Consider the following 25,707-nt stretch of genomic DNA (forward strand, 5'->3'; position numbering starts at 1 on the left):
TTAAAGAAAATTACACAGACATCCTGGCACGAATAATTTCATAGACCACCTGCTAAAAAGAATGATATATACCTCCTATTAAAAGCAATCATATAGAGTATATGCGAAAGAAATCATTATTTCTCCCATGCCATCGCTTGAAGCCTTATTTACATTCAACTCATTTCCTTTCTCATGGCATTATTTGAAGCCATTCTTGTCTGGCAACACTGGAGAGGCAGCTGCCGGATCGATGGCCTTGACGCAGCTCGAGACGCGGATCGTCTAATTGCATCACCTTCCTTTGCCACCATTTCCTCTCACTACATGTACATTGCCTTATGACCAACAAAAAAACATATGTACTATTTAATGGACATGCACATCTTATTTGTATGGTGTATCTAGTGTGTGTTACATAAGTTAGAAGTAAAAAATAGAGAGTGGCCAAGTCCGCGTCTCGGACTGCATAGTGTTTGTGAAGGCCTCGCGCGCTTAAACAAACGTGTGGAATCTTGGCTCTATTTGGTGATATTCCATGACCACAGGTGGCTCCCGGAAGGTGATACGCGCACTGAAATCCCGGACTACTGTGAGAGATGGCCAACAGTCCACCAGACCGGGTGAGTGGTGGAAACTAAACAGCATTTGGGGTTTGTCGGGGAGTTGTTTAGGGTCTGGGGTGGAGATGGAGGTGGAGGGATGTGGATGGGTGCCTGTCTGGGTGTGGATGTTTACCTCCCATACCTGCCTGTCATCTATGGTTGCCTCACGTGGTGTTTCATGCATTGTTGGATGGGTTTTGTAAGATTTGCATACTGTAATAAACATGGCTGGTAGTTGGACCGTCGTGCCTTCGATGTCTGGATGTTTACCTACTTGGTTGATGAGTTAGACGTGTAGGTGATGCTGTGGGGGTTTCTATGACGTGACTTGTTGCTATTCATTATAATTTCTGGTGTGTCATGCTAATGGTAAAGACGTAGGTTCAATTCACGGGTATGAGAGGCCATTTCGAGGGTATATATATGGGGTGTTTCAAGGTTTCTCTAGTATGACTTGTATTTCTATGTTGTATAATCTTGAAACTTCTTGTAATCTTGTTAATTATATTCATGTTTGTATTCCGTCATATTTTTCTTTCCAACTTCTTTTCTCTTAGCTTTTCTTGTTGATTTATTTTCCTTTTCTCTTGTTTCATGCTTTGGTGTTTCCTCATTGTCTTGCATTTGGTGAATATGTAGATGGATTTATGGGTTTCGTGGTCATGTGATATCTATTTCAAACGTATAGACTGCCGTGACACTTTCTCTTTCCTGTTTCCAGTGATTAGGCGATGGTCTGTGATGTGTCATGCATATGAGGAGCACTTTAGTATCATATAAAGTAAAATTCTAAAAGTTCGGACTCCAAACTTCCGGAAAGCTTGGAACTCTGGAATTTTTCTTGCAGATCAATTAATATCTCTCTCTCTCTCTCTCTCTCTCTCTCTCTCTCTCTCTCTCTCTCTCTCTCTCTCTCTCTCTCTCTCTCTCTCTCAGTTTGCATATGGTGATAACAATAGACTTCCATAGGTGGCATACAGGTGGAGGCTCAGGTATAAATCTGTATAGTTTTAAAACACAATGATTTCCTGCCCTTTCATCATGTCTTGTCCTTGTGTGATGTGGTTGTTTTGTCGCACACTAATAAATGTTTTTAGAGGCAAAACTGACAGATATTTGTGATTTTTAGATGGGTTTGGCCTTAGCTTTGAGACAGACAGAGACAGACAAACAAACAAACAAACAAACAAACATGCAGACAATAGAGACATTGAAAAAGTCTGAGACAACTTGAAAAAAAAAATAATAAGCGAAATTGAAAAAAAAATGCAAAACACAAGTGAAATAAGAAAAATATACAACAAAAGAAAACAAAAACAAAAGGCAAGAAATTAAATGGAAAAAAATTAACCACAACAAGCAATGAGTGGCTTGGTGTTTGAGTGATGTTAGGTGTGGGGTCACTGGGTGACATGGTGGCGAGTGACTGGCACACCATACTTTTGTTGTGATTTGTGATACATTTTTTTTCTTGGTTTATTTTGGTTAATGTATTTAATAACTTCTCTTTCAGCTTTTTTATTTATTTTTTTTATTTATTTTTTTTATTTAAAGACCATTTCAGCATTTTTTGGGATTTATTTTAGTTTTGTATTAATAACTTCACTTCAGCATTTTGTATTTTTGTAACTTCAGCATTTTTTTTTGGGAGTTTATTTTAGTTTTGTATTAATAACTTCACTTCAGCATTTGGGGGGGGTTTATTTTGGTTTTGTATTAATAACTTCACTTCAGCATTTTGTATTTTTGTAACCACTTCATCATTTTTTGGGGGGATTTATTTTAGTTTTGCATTTAATAACTTCACCAGCATTTTTTGGGGTAGATTTTAGTTTTGTATTTAATAACTCGTCGTTTCAGGATTGACCCGTGGCCACCGATCTTGAAGCATTCGTACAGCAACCATTATGGAAGAGTCTCAGGTAATAACAGAAGCTATTGTAGTTGTTGGAAGGTGTGCATAGGTAGTACATGTGAAGTTATGGAGAAAAGAATTGTGAGTTTACCTGTTCTGCCAATTAGATTGTCTATCTATATATTAAAAATGTTACTCTGGTTTATAGATAAATATTGAAGTTTTAATGATATTTGATGAGCAAATAAGATTTTTATTTTGTCTTACATACTACTGACCTTGTAACACAGTGCACCACCAGCACCAAACACATCATCACACAAAACCAACAGATTCCAAACTGAAGGATCATCAAGCCCAGAGCCCCAGACAAGGGAATTGAAATGTTGCTTATCTTGTAATGTTTTTGTTAAGGATGTACCACAAGGGTCTTCACATTTAAATGCATGTTATAGCTATGATGATGTAAGGCTGATAGTGGAAGATACTGATATTGCTGATTCACAAAATATTAATATTGGAACAGGGAAGTATTTGGACATAGAGGAATGAACTGGTAGCTTTTTCAGTAAATTGGAAGTAAGCAAAGTTATGTGTATCTTTTGGTTGCCAGTTCTATTCAATACTTCATGGGTACTTTCTAAAGCTTTCATTGATATATCATCATAGTTCTAAACAAACTGGGAATAGTGCAACTAACCAATCAGAAGAGCCTGTAGTAATATCTTTTGATGTAGCACTTGCGAATATAACTTTGATTGCATTTTACAGGTGATGGAGAGCAGCAGTGGATCACCAGCCATCAGTGTGGTTGTCACAACAATCCCCACCTCCACCTCCCAGACTGTTGATCCCACCAACTCTGAGACAGCACGACACCGCCTCTCCAAGATTAAGCTTGTTGGTGTTAGTGGACTGGAGAGACAAAACTACTGTTGTGGCCACTGGTTCCCTTCTTCCAAAAGCTACCACCAACACCTAGCAGAGAAAGCTGTCACAGATGCCAGCCATGAAGCAAAGCTGCTGGACCTGGGCATGGTGCGCTGTGCTCAGTGCTCTGTGTGGGTTCACACTGAAAACATCATTGCCCATCTTGCAAAGGGTCATAGCAACAACAAAGAGCTCAAGACACCAAAAATGGTGCCAATGGGTGCCATCACTGAAGTGCCAAGAGTCACTGGAGATTCCATGTTGAGTGGGACAAACATTGTGATCAAAGTGACAGGACAAAGCACCCCGAAGTCATTCACTAGCAACATCTCCAAGAACAGTGGTAATTCACTTTCCAAGTCTGGGACTGTCAAGCTTGTCACCACCTCCAACAGTACACTGTATCAGAAGGTGCAGAACATAAATCACTCAGACAGCAATGGAACCGACAAAGTCATTGTCCGGAAGTCGGTCACCAATGCACTGCCGATGGTTAACGTTGGCCCGCGGTTGGTGATGAAGTCACTCGGGCAAGCAGGAGTTGGGCACTTGAGCAGAGGTCACAAGGTGGTCCAACAAGTTGCCCAGCCTGGCCTGAACTCAGTCACAGGGGTAAATGGTGTTACCTTAGCCACAACTTTTAAGACACCCAAACAGAGTCAGTCTGGTGCACAAGGAGTGACTAGTAAGACTCCTCTCAAGACAATGGTTCCTCAAACTAACTTCCAAAACATTGCTGGAAGAAGCTTGAAATTAGTGAAAAGAATAAACAATGAAACTTCTAAAAATAAATCCGTGAAGTATATAACTTCTGATTCTCAAAACAGCCTTGGCACACCACAAAGTACAAAAACCAAAGAAAAGAAAGTATTGAAAATATTATCTAGTGGAGATACACCATCTACTAAAAATCAAGGCAAGAAACGTCGCAAGCAAATTTTAAAACCCAGCGCAGGTGATGTTTCCTACACAGACGCTAACACCACTCCTCCACCTCCACCACCACCACCACCACCTCCACCTCCACCTCCACCACCTCCAGCACCACCACACTCAGAAGGAAAAGCAAAAAAGAGAGGGAGAAAATCAAAGTTGTCAGTTGCAGATGAGGGTGGAAGTTGTAATCCACCTCCTAATCATAAAGGACATCGGAAGAAATTCAAAGAAACGTTTGGCTTTGATTCTTCTACCCCAAAGGTGGCAAAGAGGCCAACGAAGGGGATTCGTGGAGGGTGGAAGAAGAAGAAGCGTGGACCAGGGAGGCCAAGGAAGAGTCAGTTAAGTGACACACCGGACACCTCAGAAGTGGACTCGCTCTTTGATGAAGTGGACCTAGAAGATCTAGAGAATGAGCCAGTGGTGGTGGCAAAGAAAGAGGAAGAAAATATTCCAACGGTTGAACTTGACCTCTTCACTCTTCCCTCCACCAATGAGCAGGTGTCTGTCCTCCTCACCGAGCCAAAAAACCCAAACTTCAAGGTGTACGCCAGCATGGATGCCATCTTTGTGGGAGACTCGGCTCTGGGGGACGTGACGAACCAGATCGGCTACGTGACAGATGCCAATAATGTGGTGTACGTGAATCCCAGCCACTTCCTCTTCCCTAATGTGGAGGACCTGGAGAACTTTGTGCCAAGTCCCATCCTGACCATGAAGGGGAACAAGGTTGGTCTCACGCCGGTCCGCAAGCCATGGAACCTCACCACCAACAAGGCCTACACTCCCATTGTCCTCAAGCAGGTTGGTGTCAATGCCTCCAAAGATACTAATGGCACTGATGCCAATTTGGAGAAAGATCTTGAAGGTAAAGAGACTCCAGTTGCTCATGTTGCCGGCAAGTCCAGAGTGGAGGAGCATAGGCTGAAAGTAAAGCCTACTCAGTCAGCCAGTAAGGTGTTAGTGAAACAGCAGAAGAAGATTTCCAAGAAAGTGCAAAAGCTGGCAGAAACAAGCAGCCAACAAATTGAAGTCCCAGAGGTGAAGGAGCCTCAGATCCCCACCACAGAAGTGACTTCTCATACCAAAGCAAGTAAAAAGGCGAGTCACAAGAAGAAAAAGAAGAGGCGTAAGAGTGGCACTAAAGGTGACACTGAAGAGGAAACTGAAAATAAATCTGATTTGGCTGGAGGCAGTTTGCTGAGTGAGCAACAGCCTAAGGTCAAGGTGGTGCAACCTAAAGGGGACACTGGAGCCACTATTCAGGAAATTTTGGACTCCAAGAATAAAGAACGGCAGGCGGCAAAGAAGTCCTTGATCCAAAAATGTGTGGTGAAGTTAGAAGAGTTGAAATATCCCTTGAAGTTAGAGAAGCCAACCACTGTGTCATCTACGGAACTTCCAAGTAATGGTGAAACTGTGAAAGCCTCAGAAGACACCACTGCAGAATTCATTGACACTTTGTTAACCAACTCCACTGTTGAAGAGAGTTTGTTAACTAGTGCAACTGCTGAAGACAGTGTGTTCACTGATGCAACTGGTGGTGAGAGTCTGTTGACTAACATGACTGGGGATGATAGTGTATTTGCCAATACTACTGCTGAAGAGAGTCTGTTAACAAGTACCAACACTGGGGAACAGAATGTGACTACTGAGGACAGTGTGCTAAATAGTACCACTGCAGACAATAGTGTATTTAGTAATGTCACTACTGAGGGGAGTCATTTACAAGAAGAGATGGCAATTAATTCCCCAGTGTATATGCCAAGTGATGCAGAGGCTGTCAATGTGAGTATACCTGAGGAAAGATCATTGCCAAATGGTGAACAACAAAATACTGAGGAACAAAATGTATTAGCTGAAGAGAGCTTGAGTGGTGTTGTAGAAAGTTCATTACCAGAACCTTTGGCTGGTGTAGTAGAAAGTTCATTACCAGAACCTTTGGCTGGTGTAGTAGAAAGTTCATTACCAGAACCTTTGGCTGGTGTAGTAGAAAGTGCATTACCAGAACCTTTGGCTGGTGTAGTAGAAAGTGCATTACCAGAACCTTTGGCTGATGTAGTAGAAAATGTACTACCGGGACCTGTGGCTGATGTAATAAAAAGTGTATTAGCAGAACCTTCGGCTGGTGTAGTGGAAAAGGAACCTTTGGCTGGTATTGTAGAAAGTGTATTACCAGAACCTTTGACTGATGTAGTAGAAAGTGCATTACCAGAACCAGTGATTCCAGCCACCTCAGATATTAGTGGTCCTGTAAATGAAGTTAGTAAAGCAGTAAGTAGAACAATAGGGGGAGGTCTTCCAAGGCGAATGAGGAGGAGGAGGCTGAGGACTAAGTCTGCAAACATAGTGAGTTCAAAAACAGAGACCATACTTGAATTAGGAAGTGGTGGTGGTGGTGGTGAGGTTAGAGGTCCTGTGTGTAGTAGAAGAAGAGTTAGGCATGCAAGTGAGAACTCAGTTTTGCCCAATAAGGCTGAAGTAAGTGAACAGAGAAGAGTGTCAGTTAATAACCAAAGTGACAAGAGTGAAAGTGGACACTCACCAAAAAGAAAACTTGAGAAAGTGAGAATTAAAGTGGATACAGAAAATCCTGGAGATGAAATAGTGTCAGAACAGTTAACAAGTCCACAGACAGCTCAAAGTGGTGCAGAGGTTTCATTGAACTTAAGCCAGGACAAGATACTGAGTGATAGCAATGAAAGCAGACTGAGCTTATCACCTCTTGCTGGAGGAAGGAAGCGAGTCAAAAAACACAAGACCAAACATGAAGATAAAAAGACTGTAAAAATAGAACCAGCAAGTGAAGTGTGGAAACCCCTTGACCAAAGTGGTAGTGTGTGTAGTGAGCAATCCTCCACAGAATCAGACCGTGAAGAAAAACCCGCCAGATCAGTTAGGGAGAGGAGGCCAAGTTTCAAGCTCCTGGAGAGTCTATCTGTTGCTAGTCAGAGCCCCAAAAGATCACCACAGATTAAAGTGGAAGAGCAACTCCACAGTCCAACTGAACCTATTCCTGACAACCTTGGAAGCCGGCAACCTGTTGAGAACGCCGCTCTCTCTCCTTCGCATGTCCCTGACTCATCTCCATCACGCGAATGGCTGGGACGAGGTGCCAAGCTGAAGGCGCAAGTTCTCATACAGGATCAGCAAGCTGGTGTGATGGATTCTCATATATTCCCACCTAATGACAGCCCTCAGCAAACATCAAGTAAAAACAACAGCAAAGAGTGTACAAGCCCTAGGCTGGAGGTGCTGTCACCCTCAAGAATATCATCTTTCATGTCACCATCAAAGACTCCTTCACCCACCAGCAGCTCCAAGACCCCGAAGCCACTCATTGCTGTGCAGAACAGGGAGTGGCAGGCCCGAGGGGCAAAGCTCAAGGCCCAGGTGATGATTAGTGATCCAGAGAGCAGCTTAGTTCCTTACACCAGTGCTGAAGACCTCCCTAAATCTATAACTTCACCTCCCAGCAAAAAGATGAAACTGGACCTCTCACCAGCGAATACAAAGGATATTCGCTCCTTCTTTAAGTCTGGGAAGTCTGCGGTGTCTCAGGAGAACACATCAGTATTGTCCAGTAGTCCTGTGTCTCCTCTCTCACCCAACTCTGCCAGGACACCCAAGAGGCATGCCAAGAATGCAAGTGACATTAGGAAGTACTTCAGTGTCACTTCCCCCATATCTCCAGCTAAGAAGATAAAGGAAGAGAATGTAAGATCACCAAAGAAGTTAGCATCCCCTATAAGTGTACCTTCAGAAAGCACACTTCTATGTTCCAATTATGAAGACGTGAAGCCGTGTATTGAGGCGCTCCCTATTTCTGAATATACCTTTGAGGGCTTCAAGAGATTAACCAGACAATCAGGGTTGCGTTCGAAAGCAATCCTGAGACTGGTTTCCTTGTTCAATTCAAGGCGATGGCCCCGCCTGGACAAGTTCGCATTCCCTGTGGATCAGCTCTGTGATTGGAATGATGAACTTCTTAGTAATTATGACTTTGACTAATGGAAACAGGGACTGACAGTGTATGCTCAGAGGTTCTTTTGTACTTTATGTATGAGAAATTTGGCATTGGTTTGTACTGAAATGCCTTGGGGCCATGGCCAAAGTAGATGTTCTTTTTTTTCTTTAGTTATTGGGGCAGGGTTTAGGTGGCCTTTACATTATATAAGTTATTCCTGAACATTTCATGTCTGTTTGCACATGTATACTACACATATGTACTGTACACCCTTGCCAAGAGTGAACTGTCCTCACACGAAATCCGTGATAGTATGAATGGGGAAACTATCCAGAAACTTGCTCAATGTGGCATGGATTTGTGCTAGTAGGTAACACACACACACACACACACACACACACACACACACACACACACACACACACACACACACACACACACACACACACACACACACACACACACACACACACACACACACACACACACACACACACACATCTAGGTAAATACACTCATTTTTTATCTCTTAGGTTCTCATCTCTTATAGAACACAGACAGATGGCCACACGCGTGCACACACACACACACACACACACACACACACACACACACACACACACACACACACACACACACACACACACACACACACACACACACACTAAGCCAAGATTTGTGCACTAAGTCTTCAAAGTAAAGGAAGACATGCCAAAATTGTCTTAGAGAATAGAATTTTGTATCTTGTGTGTTGCAGTGAGGTGATGTTCTACCACTACACTGTCCCACTCCATCAAGCTGACAGTGTGTATGTGCATCACCTAACCTCAGTGGGATGGAAATTGTGCAGTGGGAATCTAACTGTGGTGTTTGGTAAGGGTTAACAGTACATATTTCTCTCTCTCTCTCTCTCTCTCTCTCTCTCTCTCTCTCTCTCTCTCTCTCTCTCTCTCTCTCTCTCTCTCTCTCTCTCTCTCTCTCTCTCGTCATAAATCATCTCTGTTACATGCTGTACTTATGTTCCTCCTCCTCGTCAACATCGTCATCATCAGTTATTTATGCAGTTTTTCATGCTGCCTGCTGTAAGATAGGTTCCTCTCCCTCAGCCACACACTGGGCTGCAGGGACTAATTTCTGATATTGTCAGATGGTTTGTATACATGAAAGATTATTTATGTTAATCATTTATAAGCAACGATGTCTCTTGAACTGTATTGGTGAGTCCGTGATACAATTTGCTGTTTCTTTATTTTTTTATCTTTTTAATTTATTATTTTTTAAATAAATTGTGCACAAATTTGAATTCGGTCAGAATATGTTTTATTATGTTACGTATTTATGCCTATGTAATTATTTAAGCAATCCCAGTATGTACCAGTATGGAGGATCTTGTGTATTAAGCTGGCTCAGTCACATTCATCAAAATTAGAATATAGACTACATAGCATTAAAGAAAAGGAAAAAAAAAAAAAAATTCAAAATACATCCTTTCATGTATTTTGCAGTACAGTACAATACTTAAATTGGTTAAGTCCTAAGACGAGTAATAGTTAGCCTTCCTGTCATGGAGACTGGTCCTAACAGTAGCTACATGAATGCATTCTGAAGGTTAGCTACAAAGCAGAGTCTGCTTGAGTGGTGTTCCATGATTACTATCATACCCTTATCAGAGGAATCATAGTATTCACTGTTTTGAAGATCTGATGGTGTATTCTTGCTCATAGCTCTATTTATTATATCAATCAGACTTACTAGAATGCATATACATTTCTATACACGTCATATATACACTGGAATGCTTCAATCCAGAAAGGAAGGATAGATGCAGCTTATATTTTTGTGTAGCTTTTACGTCTCATTTTAGGTCAGGATGGGATGTGGTGGTGTTTAGGTAAATGCTAGTTCTTATCTGTCACAGATTCCAAATATTTTTGTACAGTGCCCCCACTCTCAATATATGTACAGGCCATTACTCTATTGTTGTCATGAGCTTCCAATAAACATGAAACAAATTTGTCCCTTGTACCAAGTACCTTGTCTCACTATGTTCTAGTTTCTGTATCCTGTAGTGACTGTTCCAAGGAAGTGAGATTGCTGCTGTTCATAAATCCTCTCTCTCTCTCTCTCTCTCTCTCTCTCTCTCTCTCTCTCTCTCTCTCTCTCTCTCTCTCTCTCTCTCTCCACCATTACATAATATTGTTAGCTCCTGAGTCTCCAGCAGTAATGGTAAATGAACCAGCCTTCATATTATTTATAATGGATACCAAAAGGAACAAGCTTTTCACTAATATCAAGCACTCCACAACATAATTCTTGTCCATTCTATTTGTTTATTTGTTTGTATTTATGTTTTGACATACATCATCGTTCTCTAAGATTAGAGCCTACAATACCAACGATTATTTGAAACTGCCAGCAGGATCGTCATTTGTGCCAGCTGAACTGGATATCAGTAAATGAACAAAAGATAATATTAATGAACTGACTGAATGAATAGACTGAAAGAAATTCAATACAAAATAAATAATTGAAATTCCGCACCAATGTGTCACGGAGCGGCGCACAACTACTAACAATCAAGTTTGGTGAACGCAGTTCTTCCAGGTACAGGGTAATTACCTTGCTATAGGGTAATGTGAACACTATCAAGGTAACATTTCATTTCAAGGTAACATCATATCATCACCATATATATTATGGTAATATATCTTACACATACATACATATAAATGATCTTTAGAAAATAATTTTCTGACAAACAGGATAACTTTAAAGAAAACGGTATTGTTAAGAGTGAATTTAAGGTAAAGTTCACAACTCCACCCACTGGCCGGAGCGCCGAGAGGCGCGGCAGTGAGACTGGGAGTGCCGAGAGCTTCAGCGTGATTGTGAAGGTATTGGTAATAGTGTTATCTGTTTTGCCTTAGTGTTGTAGTGGTAATAATGGTGATTACTGGGGATCCGTGCGTGGATAGCAATGTAGAACAGGTATTGCGTCATTAGGTAAAGGAATAAGATTAAGTCACGCACGTTTATACTCGTATTTTTGTCTGTTTTGAAATGCAAAAACGGGAAGGTGGTGGAAGTGCAGACATGATTCAATTTTTTGTCGAGCCTTTTATAACATCAAGGCGGCAAGGAAGATGGTGAGTGATAGTGGAAAGAAATCAGTGATTATCAGGAAGGCTAGACAATCCTGCATCCTGTGGAAAACTGGAAATCTTCAGCACTTCATAACGACTAACAGGTAAGGACGATGCTCCGACTTTAAACAATCTAGTTTTCCTTTAGATCCAAAAATTAAACAAATTCCATAGTCAGACCGGTTTGTTCATGTATTCTTCCTACCTTAATTTTGGAAAGGTTAATTTTGCATGGCATTAATTAGCTTTTGTTAGGTATATATATTTATATAGGTTGTAAAGGTACGCCAACACTTGACTCCTTGCCTTATAATTTCTCAGTAGCACTTAACACCTGATTGTCGCACACCAGGTGAAGGCTTCAATTTTCCTTTCGTTCAGATACCTCAAAAACTAATCATTCAGGCTCCACCCACTTGACCCCCACTAGGTCTATGCCTTGTCCCTCAGAACTTCAGCACATCATCTCCCTCCCATTATCCCCATCCTGAATCCCTCTGTGAGTGTTCGCAGGGCTCTCACTGTTATTTTGTGAGATTTCCTTAAAATACCGAAACAAATTCCTCAAGTCTGGAAATAGTAAATTTAAAGGTACGTGTATAGCTTATTCTTACAACAAAACTAAGACATGATGTTGTGAGAGTGAGTGAGTGATTATAATAAGGCGCCGCATAATATGGTGAGAAGGCAGTGTCTCAACTGGTAACGCTCAGTGGCAGTGCAGCCAGACCAATTTGAGCTTGCATGCGGGGGTGGGCAATATAAATATTCTCTTAATTAATTTGTGCCAGAGGCTGTGCCGTATCTGACTATACCTCCCTAGGTTACCAACCAAACCTTGACCTTAACAAACCGCTTCCCCCTTTGAATTCTCCGAACGTTATAATTATTACAGCCGGGTTACTCTAAAGTGGCACTTTTGGTGTGGCTGCGGCCTGCGGGCTTCGCGGCGATTCCCCCACCGTTGCCAATTGCCACCTCGCAAGGCTCTACTAAAAACACAGGCCGGTGTAGGACGCATATCACCGACCTGTCTTTTCTTCATCCCCGCTCCACCTAACTCTTTATCCTATGTCTGTCTTTTCTTTTCCTCTTTTTCTACATAAATTGGCGTATTTCATAAATTATTTTCGAAATCATTCTAATTATTTTCCACATCTCAGCACTAAGGTCAAAATTGAGGCTTTTTTTTTTTTTCGGGTATAAAGGTTTTCCCTCCGTGGCATATTATGAACGTGGGGGTGCGCCCTTGCTGCTACTTCCACCTGACTTGACTCGCCAGTCACTGCAGTCAGTCCTAAATTTAACCTGTTCTCACACGCACCAGTTCTCCTGCTGCAAGCTCACCACCTCCTTCACAGCCAGTAAGGCAGTAATCAACAACGTGAAAAGTACTTCTTGCGAATATAGATATATTTTCTATTGTATATCCTGAAGATGCCATCTTTGTCAAAGCGAAACGTCGATAATAAATAAAGAGAAACTGAAGGTCCTGCTAGGCCTGTTTTCCTTATCTACATATTCGACATTGCAATCTCTCTCTCTCTCTCTCTCTCTCTCTCTCTCTATATATATATATATATATATATATATATATATATATATATATATATATATATATATATATATATATATATATATAGAGAGAGAGAGAGAGAGAGAGAGAGAGAGAGAGAGAGAGAGAGAGAGAGAGAGAGAGAGACGGGGTTTGGGATGGAGAGCGGGCCGGTGACTGTGGAGATATGGCAGAAGTGAAAGATCAACTGTCAAACTGTCTAGCTGGAGGGGTTCGATCCCCTTTATAAGGAAAGACAAGGCAACTCAACACACACACACACACACACACACACACACACACACACACACACACACACACCCTCCGGCACGGGACCGGGATGTCGGGGTCCAAGGGGGGTGTGCTCCCTTGATGATGTCACACATATACGTTACGTAAATCATTTTGAAAATGAGAATTCCCAAAAAGGCAGCTGGACACGAATGCTATCAGAATTCTGACTTGTTATCAATCAAAACTAATTCTTAAAATATAAAAATATTGCAGGGTTAAGGAAAAATAAAAAGTATTAAAAAAACATATTAAATAAAGTGTTCAAACTTTGACTTACTTAAAAACAATTTTAGAGCCCACCAATTTCACTCAATAGAATCGGTAATGTTTATTAAAAATTATGACTGTTGTTTGATATATCAAAACCTGGTAACATGCCGAATTAGAAAAATAATCATTTATTAAATTAAGATTTTTACAACATTAATTCGGCTAGAAATCATTCTTACAGTCCACATCTTTAACTTATCAGGAGCCTAACACACCTTTTCCATCCTAAACTCTTGTTTGAAAACACAAACACTTCCCTACAATCTCAAATAAAAAATTACTGACAGCAGTGATGAAAATTTGAATGTATTTTTGCCGTCTCATTTAAGTAATAAACACCTTCTAAATCACCGTATTTCACTTAATTCAAGCATGGAAGATACGTAAAACACAACGAACTTAAAAAGTACTTGTGACTCGAGATAAATGAGAAAATTTCAAATAATAGTCGACCAGCAAAGCATTTGGGCGGGAGCTGGTGATGACGTCACAACATGGCCGCTCATGACGTCACTTAATTCCCGGCCCTTTTCCCCTCACTGGGCTTCCATAAGACAAATCAGGCAATTGCGGATATATATATATATATATATATATATATATATATATATATATATATATATATATATATATATATATATATATATATATCGAAGACGGACACGAAAGATTAGACCTCTGGCTCCAATTTGCGACCTTCCTTGCTTGTAATGAGTGAGAGATGTGGCAGACGATGGCTGAGAGAGAGGCAGCAGGTCAGCGAATTTGTTTATTAACTATTGAAAGCTTGCATTATTGAGGTTTTTAAGCATTTACAGGTGTTAATTTTCTGATATGTTGTCCTGGAGGTTGCCAACGTTAGATCATGACATGGCAGCATCGTGGAATGCTGATTTACGCTAATATATTACTTACCTTAGCCAAAGACTGCTTGCTGGCTGCAGAAACCCACACACCGCTGTCTGCTTCGTGCCTTCAACTGTATATAAATAGTTAACCTCTGATTACTGAGAGGCCACAGACACCTTATTCTCATCGATGCTATCACTATTATTGGTATCTTCGTTACCACTTCTCTCACTACGTCTCTCACCGCCGGTGCCTATAGTCCTGCCAGCGCTGCCAGTGCGGGCGTGGCGGAGGCTCACTGTAAAGTAAACTCAAGTTTAAACCTGCCGCCCATGGCAACCATGCATTTTTTACTGGACGCGTTTGGCAATGATATTAAGATTCATTTGCCAGAATCAACATGAATACAATATAATGTCTATATATATGTAGTCTCTATATATTATGATACAGCCACAAATAAGTACAGTCACATGTTCATGTATGTATGTATGCTTGTATGTCGGTTCCCTACTTAATGAAGATGTTTTCCTACCAATATTTCAAACAAAAGTGACATCTGTCATCCTTCTTTCATGGCAGTTGCCACTTACCACTGGTCATAATTTCTTCTGACGTAGCCTGGCTGGCCTGCCTACCTTCCATCTTTCCCCTCTACACCCAATTTTCCATCTGTCCCTCTTCCCCTCCCACATGTCTCTCATATCCCTCTCTCTCTCTCTCTCTCTCTCTCTCTGTATGTGACGTCACCAAGTCGCTGGTTTAATTTGTTCTTGGCCCAATAATGATAGGCTTTCTTCCTCTTCAAACATCTTTTCTTTAGCCATTTATTAGACGATCTCTGTACATTCCTTTTTTTTTTTTTTCCAGAAGGAAGAATTGTAAAATCATGTCATACAAAATCATTCTTTATTTCAGACAAAGATACCATATTGATACATGGGAGACTTCTCGGTTATCTTACTACGGATATGGACGGAAATTTCCTCTCTCTCTCAGCTTATGTTTATCTGTGGATGGAGAATAATAAAACCCCGCCCCACTCTCTCTCTCTCTCTCTCTCTCTCTCTCTCTCTCTCATTTAAGTAATAAAAAATAAAAACAAAAACAAAAGTTACAATACAATACACTGCCTATGTACAGGTTATGTTCCTTAACATTTGAGCAGCATCAATCCTTCCCCTTTTGGCTGCTGCATCAACTTTATATCCACTCCAAGGATTCTGCTGTGATCCTCAGTAATAGGAAGGTTCTATTAATGGCTTGTGAGGCTGTTGAGAGTCCACATGATCACAGAATTATTCAGATATATGTATTTGTTTTGATAGTGTAATAATAAAGGTCATGGCCACCCGAAGCCTTGGAATCAACCCGTAGATTTATTCTATTATTGGCCATATGTACAACTTTGAGGTGGTTACTCCTCAAGGAATTGCCCTTCTAAACCATCTGTTGATGCCAAAGTCAAGGGTCCAAGGCTGTCAGAGTAAAGGGGAGGGTAACTTGGCTTGCTTTTCAGGTTCAATAATTGCAGTTCTCCTCCTTAAATATTTTACCTGGCCATTTCTTTGGCACTGAAAAACATAAGATCCACTGTTTCCTATGAAAGGGAATCACTGATTCATGATGAAGAATGCCAGTCAAGTTGAATGCCATGCCAGTTGAAGAATGACAGGCCAAGTTGTATAAAATTATATACTGTCATGGCATCCACTGCCATGAAACCTATCATAGAAGTGATTAGTATGGTATGGCATATTTCAATCTTTTTTCCAATTTCTACTTTAGGTATGTAGGTCTGCATGAGGTATTCTTAAGCACTACTTCACTTAACACTATAGTGAAATGTTTTGCTATTATATATACATCTGTCATTTCAATGTGTACCTCTATAGTCTGCAGCATAGCAATATGAAGGCCAAACTGCTTTTCCAGGAAAACCAATTTGTTCTGATTCATTTACAAGGTATTGCTTGTAATTTGTAGCATTTGACTAATAATCTGGACCACTGCACACCGAATCCCTCCCTGGCAGTGTGACGTCCTTTGGTTGAGATTCCTCTCATCCAAATGTTACTAGGTTATGGCACTTGTCATGCAGGTCCCACAACTCCTTACAGTTGTGAGCCTGCTGCTCTGCTCCTGCTACTTGTCTCAGTGGTGCAGAGCAAAGCCCACCGGAAAACGTTCTTCCACACGGCGTTGATGCAAGGGGATGCTCTGTCTCCTTGGGTTGCCTGAAGGCCCTGCAATCACAAATCATATGTGAGGGACAGACCATTTTGAATTATATGATAGCTGTTGTTCATAAGGATATTGTGAGCTGACCACTACAAAGGAAATGACCCAGAAATTCAGTGCCAAGAAGTCTGGCTGTCATTGATGATGATGCTGAAGGAATGCATCATGTCAGAGAACTCACACATTCCAGCTTGATTGAAGTTTTCCAACCTACTGAGACTATTGCCTCGGCGGCGGGTGCGAGGAGGCTTGGAGCCCTTGTTGCGGTGATGACGTGTAGGAGACTCTCCCTCACTAGAGGAGGCTGACAGATGGCGACCTGGATAGTGAGGTCGACGCCGGAGAGGAGCAGGCCGCACCCGAGACCTGCAGGAAAGATGTTCTTTTTGACACTGTGTATAAAAACATAAATTTCAGTTCATGGTGCATGGTGATACATGAAAAAAAAAAAATTAAACTCCAACATACACCAGAGTATAGTTTGCCTTCTGTGATGAGCCAAAGAAGAAAAGTATGGGGACAAAATATCAAATAGTGATGAGTGACACACCTGGCCTTGCGGGGAGGGCTGTCCAGCCGCACACTGACCACCGACAGGTTGTCATCAGCTGGGTCTGCCAGATATCTGCAAGTAGACTCCCAGCTGAATATGGAGCTTTGACATCCATGTCAAGGTAACTTTACTCTGTCACTACTAGTTATAATATACAGTATATAAAGCATGTTACCTCTTGTAACTTAAATCTTCTACCTATGCAAAATTTATTTGTAGCTTATGTAAGATGACTGTGCATACCTGCAGCAATGTGTAAAAATTGTTGGTTCACCATTACCAACTAAAATTAAGAATGAATTGTTTGTGACAAGCAGGGAAAAGACTCAGCATGAATGAGTGGAGACTTGAACTGCTTCCAATCATTGAAGGAATGAAAAGATGATACACACACACACACACACACACACACACACACACACACACACACACACACACAGCCCGGTAGCTCAGTGGTTAGAGCGCTGGCTTCACAAGTCAGAGGACCGAGGTTCGATTCCCCGGCCGGGTGGAGATATTTGGGTGTGTCTCCTTTCACGTGTAGCCCCTGTTCACCTAGCAGTGAGTAGGTACGGGATGTAAATCGAGGAGTTGTGACCTAGTTGTCCCGGTGTGTGGTGTGTGCCTGGTCTCAGGCCTATCCGAAGATCGGAAATAATGAGCTCTGAGCTCGTTCCGTAGGGTAACGTCTGGCTGTCTCGTCAGAGACTGCAGCAGATCAAACAAACAGTGAAACACACACACACACACACACACAAAAAAAAAAAAAAAAAAAAAAAAAAATGTAAGTGTAGAGATTGACACACTTCTTTTGCAGCCTTTTGGGGACACCTGGAGAGTCTGGATCTGAGTCATTCACCAGATGGGCATTGGCCAGGCCACGGGACACCTGCCGTCGGCTGCAATGCACCATGTAAAATATTACTTACAGAAAAATCTAAAATAAACATGAATAAGAAATATCTATATAATGAGAAGGTTACTTTGAAACTGTATTTTTTTGTAATTTCTGATCAGTGAAGTAAAATTCATAAGAATATCATGGAGTTCCTTGATATATGCAATGATGAATTATTTAGGTATGCACTTAAGAAATAAATGGAGAAAGGATGGTGGCTCACCTCAGTAAGTGATTGGAGCCTTCCACTGAGGTGTGTGAGGGCATGAAGGGAGCGGCACCACTGATGGGGGGCAGGGAGGGGACACGGGAGCCAGGGGCCGTGCCAGGGACTGAGGAGCATGCTGAGCTGCTGGGCATGGTGGAGGTGGAGGGGGAACAGGAGGTTGGGTGGGTAAGACCATTGAAGGCAATACTGAACTGGTTCCCTAACTGCCACCTGCACTGCTCTCTAGGATTAACTTGAATTTGGGTTCACCCAGCAAAGGAATCTCTCACTAATGCATTCACATCATGCTAATAGAGACATTTACGCCAAGGTGAATGAGGTCTCAGTGTTTCAGAAACTAACCCCAATAAATAATTCTCTGGGCACAATTATATCACCTATTCATTCTTGGTTTGTTACTTGAGCCGAGCTGCTCCTGTAACCTTCTCACTGATTGCACAGTGCCTCTTCTAACCTTGACACTGACTAACCCATGGTTCAGCAAGCCTGTCTCCAGTCTGTCCAGTGATCCAGAGACCCAGTACATATGCACAGTACTGTGGGAAATAAGAGTGATGCAAAGGAAAAGAACAAAACTTGTGTTAAGCAGGAGACAGGTTGTCTGAGCCATGGACTAATTAACATCAAAATTAGAAGACTTGTTGTCTAATGAGCAATGAGCTTACAGAAGCAGCTTAGGCTCCCATTACAAACATGGCATAAAGGGACGCTGGTGAGAACACATGTGGCCGTATCTCTTCACCCTTCCTGAAGCCAAGATCTGGACACATTATCACACATATGACTACTGAGTAATACTTTCATTATAAACATATAAAACAAATTATATTCTACGTGACTATTCATTCTGAGGAAAAGACTAACATTCTACAAGTGAAATAATGACAGGGAAACAAAAACATATATTATTAACACATAAAGCAGCAGCAATAAAACTGAAAAATATCATTTGTTGATAGTCTCTATTATTAAACAGCCTAAACAAGATTCAAAATTTTTGATGAAATGAATGTAAGAATGATGTGTCCGCTATGAATTTTTTATTTCATCGGCTTGGATTCCTTTATTCTGGTTTTCTTGGGAGAAACATTTTATGTGTGAAAAATCAATTTTGTTGTAAAATAAACTGATTGCAAGCATATTCTTGTCTGCAGTTGGGTGCCACATTTCATATACAGAATGCAAAACCACTTGTGAAGAAATACTGATTTCAAGCATAGGTATTTATCTTGTCCCCAATGTCATGAAAAAAGTGCATCTGCTGTGTGTGTGTGTGTGTGTGTGTGTGTGTGTGTGTGTAATTCACCAAGGTTGTCTGCTGGTCACCCAGCCAGTCTTCCCCATTACGGAGCGAGCTCAGAGCTCATAGACCGATCTTCGGGTAGGACTGAGACCACAACAACACACTCCACACACTGGGAAAGCGAGGTCACAACCCCTCGAGTTACATCCCGTACCTATTTAATGCTAGGTGAACAGAGGCTACACATTAAGAGGCTTGCCCATTTGCCTCGTTGCCTCCGGGATTCGAACCCGGACCCTCTTGAGAGTGAGTCGAGCGTGCTAACCACTACACTACGTGTGTGTGTGTGTGTGTGTGTGTGTGTGTGTTTCACTGTTTGATCGGCTGCAGTCTCTGACAAGACAGCCAGACGTTACCCTACAGAACGAGCTCAGAGCTCATTATTTCTGATCTTCGGATAGGCTTGAGACCAGGCACACACCACACACCAGGACAACAAGGTCACAACTCCTCGATTTACATCCCGTACCTACTCACTGCTAGGTGAACAGGGGCTACACGTGAAAGGAGACACACCCAAATATCTCCACCCGGCCGGGGAATCGAACCCCGGTCCTCTGGCTTGTGAAGCCAGCGCTCTAACCACTGAGCTACTGTGTGTGTGTGTAATTCACCTCGGTCTCCTGCTGGTCACCCAGCCAGTCTTCCCCATTACGGAGCGAGCTCAGAGCTCATAGACCGATCTTCGGGTAAGACTGAGACCACAACACACTCCACACACCGAGAAAGCGAGGTCACAACCCCTCAAGTTACATCCCGTACCTATTTACTGCTAGGTGAACACACCCCACACATTAAGAGGCTTGCCCATTTGCCTCGCCGCCTCTGAGATTCAAACCCGGACCCTCTCGAGTGTGAGTCGAGCGTGCTAACCACTACACTACGCGGTGTGGTGTGCATGTGCGTGTGTGTGTGTGTGTGTGTGTGTGTGTGTGTGTGTGTGTGTAAGAGAGAGAGAGAGAGAGAGAGAGAGAGAGAGAGAGAGAGAGAGAGAGAGAGAGAGAGAGAGAGAGAGAGAGAGAGAGAGAGAGAGAGAGAGAGAGATTGTAATTACAGAAGGCAAGTAATCAATCACAAAAGAGTGACTGTGGCACCAGTCCCTGCTCCAGTCACTGACTGTCATAATGGTTTTTGTCCAGTTAGAAATCATCTGGCTATCATCCATTACACTGTAGCAAAGTTTCATCTCAAATCAAAACAATTTTGCAATATAAAATCTCTTAGGATTGCCTTTAGAAGTAACAAAACTACCCATGCACAATGATAGAATAAAAAAATGTCATACCTAAAACATATTTAAAATTTGAAGCCATGCTTTGACAAATGGTTCATGTTTTTGCCAGTTCTGCTTTGGGTTACCTTTTTAATAACTCATGGCCCCAATGTTATAGTATAAGTTTTAGTCTTCAAGCTGCTGATGAGAAAACAGGTTAAGGATAACAACAATGTAAATATGTATGTGTCTCCAGGATACAATGTTATAATGTTATGTATGTCAGTACACAAGATAGCACCTCAGGCACAAGAAAATCTTTCACTACCTGAGCTTGTTGTGAAGCTTCTTATCTATACGTACATGAACAAATATGCCAACAAATTAATGATGGTGTCAGTCATGTGGCTATGTACTGTACATGCAACAGTGGAAAGCAAACATAAACAGAAGCAATATTGTATATCACAGTATACAGTGAACTGTAAGATCTTGCATAACATGAACTTGTGGTATTCAAAATTAAGTTAGCTATTGAAAATATCAACTCTATGGACAAAGATTACTCTAGTGTTTGACTGAGTCTGATTTTACATAGATAGGTAACTACTGATGGAGTATTTTTTTTTATCTCATGTCACTGATGAAATAAACACTGCTCATGCTACTCAGGATCTTTCATCATTTTGCAATATTTTGTGCCATGATTTGCTGCAACTCAAGACATTTGAAGCAATGGACAAAAGCTGTATGTACTTACTCAGCATTACAAAACAAAAAACAATCAGTCTGTAATCCTGTCATTGCACTGCTGCTCAACAACTAATACCATTTAGCACATAAACTACAGCATGATGACTGAGTTATTTTAAAGGGGTGATGTGATGCATTATTAAATAGGTTGGCTACTCCAGGAAGGGTGACAGAGGCAACTGTGTCCTTGTACAGTGAGCTGCCATTCCTGACAGTGGGGAGAAGTGGTTCCCTGTGGAGATCAGCGGGTGGCAGAGATGGGTGGCAGGTGGTGGGGAACGCCTTCAGATTTGGCAGAGAGGGTTCGTGGGTTTGGGGAGGTTGGGAGGGCAATGGTAGGCATAGAGGTGGAGGAGGGATCAGAAGAGGGTCTGGAGCCCCGTGATGGAGGCAAATCAGAGGGATAATGGAGAGCTGAGTGGTGGCCTTGTGCTGACACAAGGCTGGGTCTATACTGAGCAAGTGGAGGCAAACTGTTCCAGCCGGAGCCCGCCGAGCTGCTGGAAACAAAAGTGTTGGCAGCAGCTGGGAGGCTCACAGGGCTCATGGGAATAAGCATGCAGCTGGACCTCAATGAGCAACTACATGTATGTAATGTATTTACAGCAAAACCTATACAGCTGTTTCAAACTTACGAGATGCAACAGCTTTCTTGCTGGTTGTGAGTTTATTATTAGTGATCATGGGTTGGACGAATTCACCAGCTGACTGACGGGTATAAAAAGAAAATAAAAAGAAGGAAAAGAAATAAGTTATGGTATTTCGTATGACATTCAGCAGAAACCTTGACACAACTTAGTCAGGCAGCTGCTACCCGTCACTCAGGAGATGGACAGTTTAATAAGTACATCCATGGTGGCTGGCACTGCACAGCACTGTACTCACATCATAATGTACTGTACTAACTATGCAAATTTGCATTTCAAATATAACAAATGTGCAATGTAAGGTTATCTAATCTACAAACTTAAACTTCACAAGATGATTTATTTTAAAGACATACCAAGTAGTATTACATTGTCTCACTGCATAAGGATGAATCACAATGTATTGCAGACAGACAAGAATAAGATGTGTAGAGTATGAGTATAAGCAAAATGCTCTTTATGAAGTATAATATAGCAAGAATACTTGGTATGTCTGAGTGATGATGGAATGGTTTTAACGATCTTGGAGTGGCAGGAGTTTGTTCATAATCTTGTTTTTCATTCAAATGCTATGTAATCAACTTGAAAATGTGTGCATGCAAGTTTATTGTATGAATCCACTCTATGTATACAACCTTAAGAGAACTTCAACTTCATTTATGACGTCTCTTCAGCATGAGATGGCCTGATACTCTCACTAGGTACTTCTCTTAAATATTAAGTACAAACATACACCATGAGTGTCAGACAGATATACTTGGGTGAGGAACCTCAGGTAGTTATGATCAAACACTGTGTAGGTGCTGGTGTGTGTTACATGATTGTGTCCTGTCCAACACAGCCACTAAGCAACAATGTTGTGTTGTGCTGAGCCATGCAGGACATAGTGACACAGACAACACTGAACTGTGAATCTATTACTGATACTGATTGCTTTGCTAATCAGTTAAGAAGCTTCAACTAGCTACTGCACATCTGTAACTTGATCACTTGCTAATTTTGAAAGTTGACCATAAAGTTCAAGCCTACTGAATAATTGGATGACAGTTCCCTCAACAGTAAAGCAACAAGCATAATAACAATTAATGACCTCAAGAAGCTCTGCTACAACTACCTGTACACAAGACTGACCTTTCCTTCAAGTAAAGTATGTACGTAATAGATAAGTAAGTCATCCACAGTTCAAGGAAAACTAGGAATAATTTTTCTCTCTCTATAATGTTCAATGGAGAGGATTTTTGCTCCCAGTTCCTTCACCTGATCTCATTAAGAATGATGTGGATGATTCTTTTTCATCTTTCTTTATGAACCAGCACCTCAATGGACATCTATTTTAATTTCAATTTTAATTCATACCATGTGGGCTTTTCCCGGGAATTTTAAAGGGGATACTTTTTGGGTTACTTCCTATCTCAAAGCCCACCCGCTAGGAAACCATTGCCCTGAGTGAGAAAGCCCAACCTACACTCGGACCATGGACAGGATTCGAACCCGTGCGCTTGGAGACCCCCTGGACCCCAAAGCACGCATGGTTTCACTGTACCATGGTGGCCTCTTGTTGATGTAACCTAGTTTTTTATACAAGAGGGGACATTGGCCAAGGGCAAAAAAAAAAAAAAAAAAAAAAAAAAAAAAAAAAAAGGCCCACTTAATTGCCAGTCCCCTTTCAGGTCAAAGGGTCAACCAAAATAAAGGGACAAATGTCTTGAAGCCTCCTCTTAAAAGAAGTCAAGTCATAGGAAGATGGAAATACAGAAGCAGGTAGGAAGTATCCATCTTACATAAAAAAAGGACACACATTACAATCTACGTCCCAGAGTAGCCTGTACCATTAAGCATTAGGGCTGACTGCACCACCCCGGAGGGGCTAGTTTACCACATTTCTACCCCTTCAAGCTCTCATGAGGGAAAGAAAATATAATAGTCTTCCTTGCAGCATTCAGGTTTGTTGGATTGACCTGCCTTAATGCTGAGTCTTGTATAACAGTTAGGGAGCTAGTGTGATGGGGAAGAAGAGGAAACAAGTGGTGTGTAAAGAGTAAGAGATCCAAGAAAGAGAATAAAGAGGTTGGATTTCTTTTACTGTAGAGGTTTCAATTGATGGTTGTTAATGATTAGAGTCCAGTGTGACAGAGAGGAAGAGAAGACAAGTGGTGTATAAAGAGGAAGTGTTTCAGGAATGTATAGATGTAACAATGTTGAAGTGTCAGTTAGTGTGATAGGACAGAAGAGAAGACAAGGGAAAAGAAAGCTAGAGATCCATGGGTGTATAAAGGTACCTGGTGGGGCTGCGCAGGCTGAGGACACTATCAGTTCGGCCTTCGTCACCAAGGCTGTAGCGGCGTGCAGGCCGGTCAAACAGCTTCTCTGGTTCCCTGAGTTAAGAATTGGATCACTACAGTATAATCATAGTACTTCTATAATTTGCTACTACTATTGTTATTACAGCTGCTATAACAAGATTCATGTCACAAATGACCATTTCCCACATAGAGAAGTCAGTCATGAGAATCTTGAATCAGAAGGACCTTACCTGCCATTAATGGGTGGCAGCCTTTCAGTGGATCCCCTCAGTGATAAAACTGAATGGCACTGTCAATGAAACAGTGAATGGTTGCTATTATAATCTCAAGTCATGTACAAACAAGTTCATGGGAATGACTGTCTTTTAAAACTTTCAATGCATATCTAATGTGCAGAATTACTAAGTGTGAACAGTATCATTATGAAGCAACAAGATCCATAGGTGAAGTTTAAGCTGTGAAGCCCAGAAGAGACTTACAAGTGTCTCCTCTCTCATGGTGAACAGCAAAACACTCGGCACTCACCCTCAACAAGTTATGGGGGTCATACTTCCCGTCAGTGGTGGTATACTGTGCCTCCATCTGGTACATTTCATACAGCTCCTGCAGCTCAGGAGGCATGTGTTGGTCCATCTCTGAGGAAGGCAAACCAGTCACCAGGAAGGCATGAACTCTGCACTTTCATTTGTGAAAAGCATTGGTGATTACTCACAACTATATGTTTTTGTTTCCTTCTTGATACAGGAACTGGCCAAAAAAGTTATTAAGGTATAAAAGTAATGTTGTTTTCTTCAGTGTAAGACTGTCTGTGAAGAATCAGGAGAAAAAAATGTGCGCATATGAAAATCACACTGTATTAAAAAAAAAAAAAAAAAATCTCTTAGAGAAACATCTCACATTTCCCATCCTGGAGGAGTTTTAAGTTACTCTGAAGCAGAATTTTCCAGATACTGTGATAGTACAAATCCTTTCCACCATTATATTGTGTTGACTGTGTCTTATGTATTAATAAATTCCTATTACGTATTTAAATATTTGAACCGTGAACACTGATATATTAAAAAAAGATGCATCTACTGTACAATGCAAACCACAATCTCTTCCATCATTTTTTACTTCAAGCTTTCCTTCTTTTAGCCTTAATAGTTTTTAGATATTGAAGTAAAGAAAAACTAATCCATTTT

At 41.4% G+C, this 25,707-nt stretch overlaps 2 protein-coding genes and 1 long non-coding RNA gene across 8 annotated transcripts in view; 2 read left to right on the forward strand and 1 right to left on the reverse strand.

The window, feature by feature from the left end:
* The first annotated feature begins 201 nt into the window (after positions 1-201).
* On the forward strand, positions 202-10,301 carry LOC123507025. 2 transcript variants are annotated; one of them, XM_045259523.1, is made up of 4 exons: positions 202-308; positions 528-602; positions 2,445-2,506; positions 3,211-10,301. In XM_045259523.1, exons 3-4 carry the CDS (start codon positions 2,492-2,494, stop codon positions 8,314-8,316), a joined length of 5,121 nt encoding a protein of 1,706 aa, XP_045115458.1. In that variant the 5' UTR covers positions 202-308; positions 528-602; positions 2,445-2,491; the 3' UTR covers positions 8,317-10,301. The 2 variants fall into 2 exon arrangements, with proteins under 2 accessions (XP_045115458.1, XP_045115457.1); XM_045259522.1 differs by lacking the exon at positions 202-308 and having other exon boundaries at positions 377-602.
* Positions 10,302-11,153: 852 nt separating this feature from the next.
* Positions 11,154-25,707, forward strand: part of LOC123507086 — a 50,573-nt gene continuing 36,019 nt past the window's right edge. The window contains exon 1 of the long non-coding RNA XR_006675581.1: positions 11,154-11,519. This is a non-coding gene — a long non-coding RNA (uncharacterized LOC123507086). The remainder of the gene's footprint in view (positions 11,520-25,707) is intronic.
* The window catches only part of LOC123507084 (kinesin-like protein KIF19), a 49,034-nt gene continuing 38,468 nt past the window's right edge, over positions 15,142-25,707 (reverse strand). Inside the window, exons 16-23 of one of the 5 annotated variants that reach the window (XM_045259640.1) lie at positions 25,049-25,158; positions 24,754-24,812; positions 24,500-24,595; positions 18,299-18,427; positions 17,984-18,076; positions 17,175-17,249; positions 16,839-16,990; positions 15,142-16,629 (exon numbers count right to left, since the gene is read on the reverse strand). In XM_045259640.1, the coding sequence (XP_045115575.1) occupies positions 16,538-16,629; positions 16,839-16,990; positions 17,175-17,249; positions 17,984-18,076; positions 18,299-18,427; positions 24,500-24,595; positions 24,754-24,812; positions 25,049-25,158 (806 nt within the window). In that variant the 3' untranslated portion in view covers positions 15,142-16,537. Of the gene's footprint in view, positions 16,630-16,805; positions 16,991-17,174; positions 17,250-17,983; positions 18,077-18,298; positions 18,428-20,588; positions 22,071-24,499; positions 24,596-24,753; positions 24,813-25,048; positions 25,159-25,707 lie in introns of those variants that run through there. The other 4 variants (XM_045259637.1, XM_045259638.1, XM_045259639.1 and 1 more) reach the window with 4 other exon arrangements.

The sequence above is a fragment of the Portunus trituberculatus genome, chromosome 21, assembly GCF_017591435.1.
Source record: "Portunus trituberculatus isolate SZX2019 chromosome 21, ASM1759143v1, whole genome shotgun sequence".
Taxonomy (NCBI): Eukaryota; Metazoa; Arthropoda; class Malacostraca; order Decapoda; family Portunidae; genus Portunus; species Portunus trituberculatus.